The 14,565-nt window shown below is 40.4% G+C and overlaps 1 protein-coding gene and 1 non-coding gene across 2 annotated transcripts in view; both read right to left on the bottom strand.

Moving 5' to 3' along the window:
* Window positions 1-2,377: 2,377 nt before the first annotated feature.
* trnas-aga (transfer RNA serine (anticodon AGA)) lies at window positions 2,378-2,459 on the bottom strand. The gene has a single exon. It is a non-coding gene; the product is annotated as a tRNA-Ser (tRNA).
* Window positions 2,460-5,777: 3,318 nt separating this feature from the next.
* The window catches only part of tmeff2a (transmembrane protein with EGF-like and two follistatin-like domains 2a), a 139,243-nt gene continuing 130,455 nt past the window's right edge, over window positions 5,778-14,565 (bottom strand). Inside the window, exons 9-10 of the mRNA XM_063497242.1 lie at window positions 8,851-9,009; window positions 5,778-6,601 (exon numbers count right to left, since the gene is read on the bottom strand). Of these exons, the coding sequence (XP_063353312.1) occupies window positions 6,505-6,601; window positions 8,851-9,009 (256 nt within the window). The 3' untranslated portion in view covers window positions 5,778-6,504. The remainder of the gene's footprint in view (window positions 6,602-8,850; window positions 9,010-14,565) is intronic.

Below are 14,565 nucleotides of genomic sequence, written 5' to 3'. Positions count from 1 at the left end.
ACAATAATTACAATGAATCATACATCTATAGTAACATGAACCAACCAGTGGGTGGCACAGTATGGAGTGACACATCAGTGTCCAATGTGGTGGTTTATATGCAAGTATACCATCAACACTGACACAAATACAAGAAAACAGCCTTTGAATAGCTGTTCAATGTAGTGACCACTATGCGTGAGAGGGTTAATTACTCCCCAGAAAAGTAATTTGATACACTACTCATATTATTTTTTGTGTTACACATTGCCACATAACTTCCAGTTAGCAACACAAACCTTAGACTACAGTTCCACACACAAACACAAGTCTCTGTCCTGATGAGAACACACATCTTTCTCTTAGTTTTTATGTATGAACACAAAACTAACAATGCAAAGCAGAGATGAAAACCAACCCAGAGAAACTTCAAAGCAATCGTCACAGTGATTCAAGTAACAATGGAGGCTATGCTGGTGCAATGCTGACCGCTCATCACTGCCTTTGTTACCTGCTGAAGTTCAGGCTCTGTCTGCTGGGCTGGGGTCAGCTTATACTCCACTTTATCATCACTCTGGGATCTTGGCTAGCTTTGTGTTAGCATGCTGTCTGTGCAAATGCTTGCAAAGAGCCTAAGTTGTGTTATCAGTATGAAACTGTTGGTTCTGTCCTGGACGCAGTTTGCACTTTACCATCCAATGAAATAAAAGTAATGTTCATATCACCTCTGGCAGTAAAACAGACACTGCATGCAATACAGAGCACAGGTTAAAGAAAATAGTTTCTTTATTTTTACTGTATCTGTGTGTAACCGAACAACAGGTGAATGCCAAGAGCAAGAAGAAGTGTAAATATTGGAGGGCGAACTTGTTATCAGCTGTAGCATTTGCCAGACTCCAGGGTCTCAGCTGAGAGCAGATACTCAGACATTCACAAAGATTTCCTTCCTGCTCCTCCCTGGCCTAGAGCCCATTGGATCTGAGCCTAAAGCAGCAGGGGAAGACAGGAAACTGACAGGATTACACTGACTGGGTCCTGCCAGGTTCTGTGCAGACACATAAGTGGGTGTGCCAATGACTGAACTGCAAGAAACCATGACTTTTTACTTTGTAATTTCAGTGAGGGTGGAGGGTAAAGTGTGTACTTTGACACTACACAATTTCCATTATGAGATACTGATACAACAGCAACCTTGCCCGCCCTTCCTTATAGGTTTAAAGAGGTACAGTTTGTTGCAAGTGGGAAAATGGAGGCAAATGTGATTGATATTAGATATTGTTGTTCTTTGTATATTTATAATTACTGCTACGTGAAATGTATCCTTTCCTGAATATTCCATAATAAACTCTGCATAGCTTATGTAATTGTTTAAAGTAAAAAAAAAAAAGGGTGGGAAAAAAAAAAAGGCATACGTGCCTTAATGCCTATTGGTTCATTAAAGAACCTTTTCATTAAGTTCATTAAGGAACATTTTAAATTCTATCAAAATGACCCAGGATTTTCCAGAGCAGAATTCCAGGATTATTAACTTTTCCTTTTTTGGGATAGTCTTTTGCCAATTCCCATAATAATGTGACTTTGATGTTCTTAATGCACTAGGTGGCGGCTGGAAGAAGTCTCAAGAAGTGTGCATTCTACAGTTCGCCCTTCAACGGCCCCACAGGAAATAAAAGTAATTCTGTAACTCATTCTGTAAAAAATCGGTGGTTTAATCAATACTTATAGGGTGACCAACCATCCTCTGTTTTTTTGCATTTGTTGACTTGGAAAAGCCTATATGACATTTTTATTTCACCATTCATTAACTGCACAGAGAAGGCATTGTTTAAATATGTTAAAGTTTTCTTTAAGCAAACAGTATTATTAAATTTCTTCATGACTGGGCCAAGTGTCCTCTTTTTTGGAAATCAAAATATGGTCACCCCATAGAACCTATTATCATATTAAAAATCTGTAAAAAACAAACAAACAAACAAACAAAAAAAAAAACTTCTAAAAGCCTTCTAAAGTAAATTCGTTAACTGATGGCAACAACTGAAGTGGTCAAATATGGAGGACACAGTTAAATCATCTGTACAGGTAACAAGAAGGCTACACGTTAATCGTGACTGGATGAGTCAGGTCCAAAGAAAATCAGCTTTAATCCTCGAACAGCCCTTTTTCCATGCAGCAGACGATTTGACATAAATAAAGACAGGTGTTACTAATCACATTTATTAGAACTTTGGGTTTAAATAGAACAGCACCTACAATGAGGTTATTAGTAATGCCAGTGTTTTATACTATTTAATGTCAAACAGGTGCCGTGAAATTGATGCAATGACAGAGAAACATGGCGGTTCTAGTAAGCAGTAATGATTTTTTTACGTCCCTATTACTGGTTTTTAAAACGTCAATCCGTTGTCGGCAGGATTCGAACCTGCGCGGGGAGACCCCAATGGATTTCTAGTCCATCGCCTTAACCACTCGGCCACGACAACCACGAGAACAATTTCGATATGAGACATGAGTTCAGATGAGTCTGTGAGTCCACTTTTTAGTACAGCTCATCAAATACACACTTTCTCAGTGATGTTACCGCATCTGTGACGCTGCTGTGTACAGAAGACGCGCATGCTGAGGTCAAGTTCCGGTGAATACAGCGCCATCTGGTGGCGGCTGACACCTGTTGCACTGTGGTTACCTGTTACTGTTAAAACCGTTTTTAAAAAGTGCCCGTTTTAACTCAAATTTTATTTTTAGTCCTTTATTATTATTATTATTATTATTATTATTATTATTATTATTATTATTATTATTTATTATTCTATTGTATATAGTATTTTATTTTATTTTATTGCATTCCAGTGTTTTCTAATTTCTGCTACATAACATAACAGCAAGTTTCTGATCAAACTGACCACGACAAAAATAAATAAATAAATAAATAAATAAATAAATAATAATTACACTTAATACATATTTATATATTCACAGTAACAAAAAGTAACAAAAATAATTTTTCTCTCCTAGTTTTACTTTATAGTTTAGTTTTAGGAATCAGGTGAAAAAAAATCCCATACTGTAAAACAACAACAGCACAGCAAACTCGTACTGAATTCATTGTAAGTGTATATTAATATAATGTCGGCGTATCAAAAGTAAAAGCATTCAGTGCAGAAAGAAACTCATGTAAGTGTAATTAACACCATCAGTAATTATGTTCATGTGTCAGCAGCTGATGTAGCACTGTATAGTACTGCTGTTGTGGCTGGATAAGGTGGGTGGAGCCTAATTTACTACAGAACCGCATCTCCTTCTTACCATATGCGTTTAATTAAAACTCAGATTTTAGAGTAATTTAGTAAATTAAATTATTACTCCTCAAAAACTGAAGGGCACACTTGGCACTCTGCACCAGAGACACAGATGTTTTGATTCCTTACTGACAGACTGATATTCCTGAAGTTTAACTGACTTTGTGATCATCTAGTTTTCACTTAATAAAAAGAATAATAAACTTTTTAATTAGTTTATAATACCAGATATAGCGTGGAATAAAATTTTATGAAAGTCAGAGATTTGTAATTTATTCAATGCAAAAAAATTCCAATATGACTTATAGTGTAATTGTAAAAAAAAAAATAAAAGGCTCTATGTTAAAATTTGGCTTTGAGATGTGTTTGGGGTTTTAAATTTCCTGCTTCACAAAGATGCAAAGCAGAGTGCTGCTTCCCCTCACGGGAGTTCAGCTCTAAGAAGCAAAACACCGTTTTCATTCTATAGTTATCCTAATGCTGAAATGGCGTTTTATTTTACCCCACCTCAGGTCTTTATTACTTTCTTGAAAAGTAGTTTAGAGATCCTGCCCCTCACCCATCAGCACTTCACAGTGTTTTGCCATCTTTCTTTAATTCTGTGTGATGGCTTTTTTTCCTGTCTCATCAGAGTTTGATGTATTGATGTCGGTGCGTTCATTTTTGATCTGTCTGCTTGTGTTTTAGATAGAGCTGATGTAGTCTCCACAGTGTTATAGAGTTCTGTGCACTGCCAAGTTAGAAACTTTCAGTCTGGAATTACAATCGGACTTCTGACACTTTCTTGTAGTTCTGATGTTTCCTGCTATCACAGTGCTGCTTAGTGAGCAATGTTCTGCTGGAAGCTCGAGGCAGATGAATAATGACTGCAAGCTGATTTGCACGAATAAGCCTCTGATGAGTCGATCAAAACCACTGTTATCAGTCATCTGAGTGACATCTGAATAATGGAAGGGAAATAACTCACGGAAATCTAAGCTTTTATACAAGGAAGCCAAACCAAAAGAAATCAGGCAGACCCTAAATCTCTCTATGCCATTTTCCCCCTTTCTCCTCAGGGACAGCTGCTCCTCCCTGAGTTCAGTTCAGAGGAGGAACTTAAAAAGAGGTTCCTCCTCCCCACTTTTGACAGGCACATGCTCAGATTCGTCAGAATGTTAAAGTTTATACCTCTTTACCCTACAATATAAATTAGTATGAATTGGCAACTTATCCATTCATCCTCTGTTGCTTCTCCTGGTCTGGGTTGTGGGGACAGAGATACCCAGGCCTCCTTTGTCCAGCCACCTTCTCCAACTCCACCTGAGAGACATAATCTCACCAGCATGTCCTGGATCTACCCCAGGACCTTTACCCATTTGGAGATGCCCAAAACAGCTCAACTAGGAGGTGTCCAGAGGGTAATCCTAGTCAGATGCATTGAACCACCTCAACTTGCACTGTTGAGTAGTCTACTCTGACTCTCTCTCAAAGCACTGAGCTCCTCAACCTGTCAAACTTTTTTGGTCACTACCCTCCACGTGCAGCCATAGATGTGGGTGGGAATGCTGAACTGATAGTGAAGCTACAGCTTCACTTTTGTGCTCAGCTTTCTGTTCATCATAACAAACCAAAACAAGATCTGCATTACTGCAGATTACCATTTACTCATCCTATAGAACTGCAATCACAGCACAGGTTTTTGTGTCACTTTTTCTATGTGGTACAGCTGAGTGTGAAGCAGCTGGTTTGAGTTCCTGTGGCTTTGGTCTAATGCTTCAGAACGGTGGATTCACTGTTAGGGATAGAAGGCGTTTAAATGTCTCCCAACCTTACCTGACTGATGATTACCTGATGATACTGATTACCTGACTGAGCAGACTGGTGTGATGTCAACAGTAACTCGGATCATTGTGATGAAGAAACAGCTAAGACAAAAAGTAAGGCTTTCAATCTCTGAGATTATCTAAGTTCCAGCCTTCACTGATGGCCATGAGCTCTGTGTGCAGAGTCTACTTCGGCTACCACAGGGCCAGAGGTGGGGTACACCTATATCCATCCCATATTGACACAAAACAATCACACAAATGAATCTGTCACATGAGAAAAAGTGAGATCCAGATCATATGCAATATGTATATGACCAATCGATCCTTTAAAATGGACTTAAACTGGCCTATTTTAACTAAGTCTGAACAAGGTAAGAGTGATGTGTAGGTATGGAACTAGACTGTTGCTTCATGTCGTAAAGAGCCAGGTGAGGTGATTCCAAAATCCAGTCAGGATGCCACAGGCATTCTCTCCTTGGAGATTTTCCAGGCATTTCCACCTGGAAGGGGGACACTGGTGTAAACCAATAACTCACTGTGCCTCAGTATCCCCCAGGAGAAACAGGAAAACACTGAGAAAAATGGATGGATAGTGATACAGATTATGATTATGACACTAATAAACACTACCAACATGTCATTGCTTCATAACAGACAAAGACCGACACAGAATATGTTACATTTCGTGATATAAATTATTTATTTACATTTACAGAAAAATTACCCCATCAAGACAACGTAGTAATAACTATTGGAAATAGAACCCAAGATACAGTAGCTGACGTCATCGTCACAACCGAACAGAGAGCTCTATAATAACATTGTGCCCTCTGTCAAAGGTCTCCTATAACACAAGGTGCAAGGCATCACGTGTAGCCCCAAAAACCCCCCACCCCCCTCCCAGGCTGAACACACACCTCATTTAAAGCCCGATACCCTGCTTTGCACTACCCCGATTTGCTTTGTACCCCTCATCTACAAAGAACAGACACCGGCTAGCCCGCCTCTACCAAAGTGCACACATCTAATACACATTCACACGCACACACATTCAGTATCCTCCGCACCCCCCCCTCCCGAGTCCTCATAGTTCGTGTTTTGTTTTGTTTTTTTCAGGAAAAACCTTCAGAAAAAGGTGCAAGGAGACACATGGGCAGCTGGGGGGGCTGGCGGCGGCGGTGACTGATGACTGCATTTCTCCAATGTGTAATCATCGTCACCTCACTTGTGTGCCAGCTCTGTCTTTGCTTTGCCACCATCCTCCATGGACATTCTTTGAGTTCAAACTGGGAGAGAGGGCGAAGAGTGATGGGAAGCAGATGCTAATTTTCAGGGTTGGCCTACTTGGGGGCGGGGAAGAAACATCTAACGCCACAGCGCTCCGTAACGTGGAGGGGGGACTCTGTCTGGTGTGTCTGGGCTCAGATCAGTCGGGTGGAGGCGCGCATGGTATTCTCTGAACTGAAGTGCACATTGTTCTGCTTCTGCCGGTTGATCCTGTTGGTCCGTGGGCACTTCCTGAAACACAAAATCACGAAGAAGATGAATTGCTGTTTTAATTTTATTCTAATAACTCAGACTTTAAAGGGAGAAACATGGATGGCAGACTGCTGCTTTAATACATGCAGATGCTTTAAAGCAGAGGTCCCAAACCTTCTTCATGTAAAGCACCTGTCAGGGACACAGATGTTAGCACACGATTATAATGACCAAAAGAATTCATGATACACACAATATGACTGAAAAATGAGTAAAAAATCACCTTTTTTAAAAATGACTACAGTGTAGAATGTAACAGCACCAACAAATTGAGTATTAAAAAAAGAATATTTAAAATAAAGTAAAGCTTAATTTGTAACCTTTAACAAGTATGAAGAAAAATACATTTGTAAATCACAGTTAGAGCCTGCAGTCTTTCTTTTATGTTGCATATGTTCAGGTTCACTGTTAATAAGTCTGAGTTTGGGATTCATGTGCATGCTTCTTTGACTCGTGCAACCCCCAAAGGCCACATCCACGCAGGCCGAGAGACCGGAAAGTCACACCTACTGAAAGGTTTGCATTCCGCGATCGATTGGCGAGTGGTTGTTGGCAGTCACTGGGAAATTTGTTAAAGCTCCAGTCATGCCAGGGACCAGTTAGTGGCCCCCTGGCAACCACAGGTTGCTAGGGAAAAATGTATTCCCTGACAATTAGAGTGAGCAGCCTCTTTGCGATTTGTTTCACCTGTCTCTGATTGTGTGACTGCAGCTACACTGATGTATGCTGCATTCACCTCCAAATGGGGAACATAACAAAGATCCCAGGGCATTGGAAGGACTTTAAAGCACCTCTGATCCCAATTAGACTGCCAGAAAAGACCGATCCATGGAAGCCCCACCCAGCAACCCCACAGCATCCAAAGGATCCGTGCCTGACGTTCTGGTGCCAGACAACCCAAAGCACTCCGTGTGGTTCTGAGTACATAGCCGTGCTATTCAGCAATACTCAGTGTTGCTTGCAAAACTTGTTGCTGTGAAAACAAAAGAAGCATCTGAAGACAAATCAGATGAACACCTGTTTGAGACTTTAGTAGCGGGAAAATGAGAGGACAATCTGTAGAGAGATGATTTTGTTTTTTAACAGAAACAGGAAAATAGCATTTTATAAAATGCTGAATTTGTAGGAAATGACTAACATCTTCATCTTTTAAAAATCAAACAAAATATTGTCTTTGCCAATGATTTCATAGGAACCAGAGGGCTTGGGCTCCACAGAAGAAGTTCAAGTTATAAAAGCCTTGTTTGTTCTGTTCATTTTATAAGACAGAAGTAACGAATAATAAAAAAAATGGTGGAAACATGGTATTTTGCAGGGAAGTCCTTTTGGACAGACCTTTTCCAAGATGTCACAAAATCTCTTACACAAGAGGCAAAGCATAGGGATGACCTTTTCCACTTCCCCCTGTTTGTCCTTTAACTGAATGGCAAATCTTTACAACAAACAGAAATCACATAAAACTCCAGCAACATTCATAAAAAGCAACAAATGCCGCGCAAGTTCGATCGGCTTGACAGAGACGGAGCGAGTCAGTAACCACTGAAACGCTCGCCTGCGTCGATTCGCTTGGAAGTTCATTCCTTTCGACTCGTAGAAGAATTTTCAAGTATGTTTTTGTGTTAAATGGATATCGCTACGCTGCAGGACACATTAGTGTTGCTGTCGCTGTATTTTGTGTTATAAATTCTCTCTTTGCTTCTTTATCTCCTCTCCTTACCCTCTCACCCTGCTCCACTTTCTCATTTCGCCCCTCCTCCTCCTCCCTCCTTTGCTCGGAGGAGCAGTTTTGTCTCGGTCAAAACTCCTTTAAAATCTTTTATTAAATGTCATAAATTGCTTAGGTCAGCCAGAGGCAGACAGGCTGCAGGCTATATGTGAATGTGTGTGTTTGTGGCTCTGAGTGTGGGTGGGTTTTTATAGTGAATACAAAATGCTTATGTTAAAACACAAGTGTCTGTGTGTGTGTGCCTGCTGGACTATACAGATATGTGTGGGTTTCTGTGCTTGCATGCACACCTGCAGGTTTTCAGATATGTGTGTGTGTGTGTGTGCCCCCTGAGAACGTGACAGTACTTTCTATGTGTGCCCAAAACCTCGGTGACCTTTCAGCTGTTGCCTCCATGCTCAGGAGTCTGTAACTCCCAGATACACACAACATGGAAAACACTGCTCCCAGGCTCATTAGTAGGCTGTTTTTGTATATGTGTGTGTGTTCGAGCATGACTCACCTGGTAATGCAGAGCACCACCACACAGATGATGACCACCTGGAGTGCTCCGATGATAGAGGCGATGAGGACATAGTGCAGTTTGCCGGAGCCTGGCACCACATAGAGGACGTTGTACTCCTTGATGTCACAATGGGGGCCCCTAAAACCCGAGTGACAGCTGAGATCACGCACACACAGACGCACAAACGCACAAGAGTGGGGGGAAAGTGAGAGAGAAAGCGAGTCATTCCTGTGCACGGAGTGACAGGTTAATTATTTTTAGCATTTCTAATTGAAACATCACCGAGTGTTTGATAAAGACATTGCAGTGGAACGCTGCATTTCTGTGACAGTGTGGTGACTTTATTTTTTCCTTAGCTGTAGCTGTTCAGATGAACATGACTGATGGGGTTTGCGGTGGAAAACGGTTAGCGGCATAAAAATGCATAATCTTCTCTTTGTTCTAGGCCTGTGGCCATACTAATGCTGCCTTTATAGATAGTGTGTTAAGATGTGTGTCCGTACAGAATGTACACATGTAGCTGCCATAGCTGTGCTGAAAGCCATGAGATGAAAACGTCAAGTAGTGCGATTGGTCAGGTTGGGCTCCTTGTGTTTTCTCTTACAAGCTTCTGATATCAGGAGATTAATAGGGAAGACACTCAGGAAATAATGGAATGTAAGAACAGTTACTGCAGGGACTATAATTAAAGCATGATGCAATTCGGTCATGATACATCCATCTTGTGGTGCGGCGCTGGTATCAGTGTGTGAAATCAAACACTGAACGATTAATCAAAGCTTTCGCTGTGGGGAGCTGTGGTGCTCGAGCTGTCATTGACACCTTAGGACAAAATAAAATCCAGATTTTTGGCATCAAAAAAAAAGGAAAAAAGAAAAGAGAAAATCTTCTCAGGAAATGATCTTCGGGGTGGAAAGATATTAACTACTTGTTGCCAGGGGTGCCAAACTCATTTAGCTCATCCCAAGTAGGTCACACCACTTGAGGCACACTTCAAGAAAAGCCACATACCATCTTAAAAAGAGAAAATCTAAAATGTGTCCTTTTTTGATGTAAATAAGCACATAAGTACATATATTTAATAAACTATCCGCTTACAAAGATCAGCAACAACAAGATAAGAAATGTAAAAGCAGCAATAGGCCCCAGCTTTTCTACACTCAGTTCATTTTCTGTCATTATAAAGAACACTTGCTCCTTGGATTCGCCACTTTACTTTGGCCTGGGCATTTGTTTGTAGCGCTTTCTTTGTGCATAAGAATTTGCTGAGGGTGCTGCCCCCTGGTGGAGGCTAAATAATCTGCATTTCCACATGTGCACATTGAAAAACAAAGATGCAAACGCAGAGTTTTGTTTTGCAGGTTATGGTCGGGTGAGCTGGTGAGGACTTGGATGAGAGTCCACATGGAAAACCTAGGTGGTGCAAAGTTGGGTGACATAGTTGGTTGAGTGGTTAGGAGACAAGACACACCTTTCTGTGTGGAACTGGTGTGCCTGTGTGGGTCTTTGCCAGCATGACAGCAGCAAGTATACCCACTTCCACAGCTCAGTTTCTATGTATTCAATGATATTGTCTCATTTTTCATACTGTATGACAGTTTGAGCTTTGCTATCTATAATTAGGCATCTGACATCTTTATACAACCAAACTCTGAAAACAATGGATAGAAAGCCTGTTTGGTGGCATCCTTGACACATTTTAAAGAAATATAATTTACTTAGTTTTGAGAGATTCATTCATTTGTCTTTTCTTAACTTAGTTTTCAAATGTATAAACAGTCTGGGTCCAGAGTGTTTTTCCAGACATGTTCAAAGAGAAGACAGTAATGGCATTACTGGAAGGCAAGGTGCGACTGTGAAATACTACATCACAGATCTAAAGTTGGACAGAGGTAAATCAGAGCCACAGCAATTTTAATTACATCATTATATCATAATTTCACAAAGATTCATACTCTCTAGCATATATACATGCTAGAACATACATGAAAACATGCACAACCAATGTGCATTTTACAACATATCTAATTTATACTAATCTTTTCCATATGGGTGTTGAACATGTGTCAAACCCTGAGTCCCAATATTGCTTTGAATGACACCAGCTCCTACTTGAAAACATGTTAGCGTGGCTGTGAAGAACTCTAGACCTCAGGCTGAGGCGAGACTGACAGCCTTCTCTAGTGGGCCAGATGTTTGCCTGGATGGTTCCAGCCGATTGGCTGTATGGTTGATACCTCTGCGCTTATTTCTAGGGTATTTTCTGACATCTGACAAAACAAAACAAAAAATACCCAAATTTCACCACCCTGCAAAAAAGTGAAGTCAAAATTAACAATGCTGGGTTCTATACCACAAGTTTGTTTTGTTACGTTTAGTCCAAAATTATTTCAGAATTTAAAAAAGTCCAGCAAACATCAAAAGTGTAAATTAGAGTCCAAACAACAATGACCCAAAACATCTTATTGAACTTGTTACTCTCACCTGAAAGTTCCAAAAAACCTGATGCAAAAGAAATGAAGACAGGAGTTGCAAGCTTGGCTACACTGTTGCCTTTGTGTATCAGATACAGCCTGGTTTCCATACAAGGACATGTGGGGTGAAACAGGTTAACAAAAACCCTTTTGTATTTAGAGCATTTTGTATTTAGAGGTAGTCTTTTACGGATGCAATCGGCTCTTCCTTCATGGGAGACTGCTCTCCCATGAAGGAAGCAGCATAATACTACAGGTTTTGCCAGCTTGGTGTGGACCTTGAGTGGGAAAACACATACAAACACACACAAAAGACTAATGGAGATGATCTTTGTCCTCAGAGACGAGCTAAAACAGTCCCCCTTTTAATCTCCCCTTCTACTCCATCTCCTCTTTACCTGCTTTTCCTGTCTCTGGGGAGGTTGTTACCCACCAACACCTGCACATCCTTGTTTGGCACAAAAACACACACACAAACACACAACCTGCTTCACATTCTCTATCCCTTCGACCTGACAGCGTACGAGATGAACATTGCAACCTTGTTCTGTTCGGGGGTTGTGCTTGGTTTCCACACTTGTGTACGTACAAACACACACACAGTCACACACATGCACCACTCCCACAGAGACCGCTGCGCTTTCCTTCACATTAAGATACAGACTTTGCCTCGTACAGCCATCAGGGGGCAGCAGAGACCCTCCGCACTCCCTGGCTGCTCAGCATGCAAAGAGAACGTCTGGGACGATCGAGGTTAGAGAGAAAGTAGAGAGAGATAGCGCGAGGGAGAGACACCGAGACCCCCTGGCTGCTACACTATCAGGCTGTAAAAGATGGCAGACCTGAGCAGCACACATGTATACTGGCTTGGTGCGTGGGTGGTGGGTTTTAATATCATTCCACAGTGTGCCTTTTTGTAAATGCATATCTCTGCTGCCTGTGTTAAGTGTGTTCTGTGTGCCTGTATGAATATGAAATTTGCACCTGTGTGGCCAATTCTCAGCTGGTGTGTCTGTCTGCAAAATAGGGGCGCAAGGGTGCACAGAATTCACGGTTTGGCATGAACTCTGGTTTTAGAGTGACAGCTCCATACACACAGTGAAAGCATCAATTTATTTTCAAAAAAGGAAAATGCACCAGTTTGTAATTGTCCATAATTCCAACTTTAAATGCTGAAGCAACTAAATGCTGCACTCTCTCTCAGTACAGAATTGGACCTGTTTCTTCTGTGACGGTAAAAACATAGACTGTATATAGTAGATGGATGTATTTAAACCCACCTACTACCATTTTCAAACAGCTTCGAGAATTTTAGCTGTGACTGTTTTGTTATTTAGGGCCACAAGTGATCATACTTAAATTCCAGCTAGATAGCGAGCTTTTTTAACTAAGAGTATTGGATTCGTTTTTCAGTCCTGAAGGTTACGGCTTGAGTAAAAAAAACATTATGGGACATAATATACTTTCAGCTTCTCTCTTGAATGGACCCAGATGCTTGATTTGGTACATTATTGTATCATAAGCCACGACCTGAACACATACATGAAAAGATATTTGCCCTCTTCCTGATTTCTTCGCACTTAAACGTTTTAGATCGTCAAATAAATTTCATTTTTAGACAAAGGTAACCTGAGTTAACACAAAAATACATGTTTGAAATGATGATTTAATTTATTAAGGGAAAAAAACTCTCTTCAAACCTACCCGACTCTGTGTGAAAAAGTAATTGCTGCCATTGTTAAATCATGAATTAACTGTGATTATCCACATATTTTGCAAAGCTGGGTTTAATTTCAATAGTTACACCCAGGCCTCATCACTGCCAGACCTGTTGAATCGAGAAGTCACTTAAATAGAACCTGTCTGACAAAGTAAAGCGGGCTAAACATCTCAAAAAGCAATTCATAGTCCCACGATCTCAAGAATAGCAGAGAAGCAAACTCACATCTATCAAAATCATTTCTAAGGCTCTGGGACTCCAACGAACCACGGCGAGAACCATTATCCAAAACTGGAGAAATCTGAAACAGTGGTGAACGTTTTCAGGAGCAGGCAGCCTATTGTTCATTCAGGAGGTCACAAAAGAACCCAGAAAAACACCTAAGAACTGCAGAGTTCATGATTCAGCATAAGAAAGAGACGATGATGATCCCCAATATGTTTGGGAAAATACTCTGTGGACTGTTTAGACAAAAGTTTTACTTTTTAGAAGGTTTGAGTCCCGTTACATCTGGCATAAAACTACCGCAGCACTTCATAACAAGAACATCAAACCAACAGTCAAACATGGTGGTGGTAGTGTGGTGGTCTGGCGAGCTGCTTTGCTGCTTCAGGATCTTGAGGACTTGCCACAACTGCTCTCTACCAGAAAATCCTGGAGAATGTCCGGCCACCAGTTCATGCCCTGAGGCTAAAGTGAACTTGGATTATGTATATCTGAAACACACAACTCCCCGTCTGAATGGCTCAAAAAAACCAATATGATGGTTTTGGACTTAAATCGGAATGAGATGCTTTGGTTTAACCTTCACCACCTCCAATGTGGCATCGCTGTGAGATTTTAAAGACTCATTAGCAGCTGCAGTTGTCAAGGGTGACACAATCACTTATTTCGTTTAGGGGGCTTTTACTTTAGATTTAAATTACTAATAAATAACTAATAAAGTCGATCATCATTTGAAAACTGTATTTTGTATTTACTTTAGTTATGTAGCTAACATTACAATTTATTTGATGATCTAAAATATTCACATTTTTGTAAGTATGCAAAAAACTAAGAAATCAGGAAATGGTCAAATACTTTTTTGTGTTTAATGTGTGAAATGTTCAAACTTATTAATTGCTAAATTTTTTGTCTGTAAATACCAACTTAAAAATCTCAAACACGGCACTAATCTTTAAATAACTCATAGTTTCCTCCTTCCACATATAATATGTTTTTTTTTAATAAAGATTTGACTGAGCTGGCACAAAATGACTTGCAGCGTCTGTCGCTTTGCTGTCACTTTGCAGATTTTATAAACAATAACAAATTTAATAACTCCAGCAAATGCGCAGTAATAACAGGATAAGGCTTTTAGGGTTAATAAAAATAATAAATCATTTAAATTGATCACTTTTATATCAACATCATAAATGAACATGGATGAAGCAGGAAAGCCAGTAAATCCATCTGCATTTATCTATGATTGAATGTGAGAGTTTCTTAAAATGTCTGTTATCAGCAGCTGCTTCAAGT

This window comes from Pelmatolapia mariae, linkage group LG16_19, assembly GCF_036321145.2.
Source record: "Pelmatolapia mariae isolate MD_Pm_ZW linkage group LG16_19, Pm_UMD_F_2, whole genome shotgun sequence".
NCBI classification, from domain to species: domain Eukaryota; kingdom Metazoa; phylum Chordata; class Actinopteri; order Cichliformes; family Cichlidae; genus Pelmatolapia; species Pelmatolapia mariae.
This window is presented reverse-complemented; position numbering and strand designations above follow the sequence as displayed.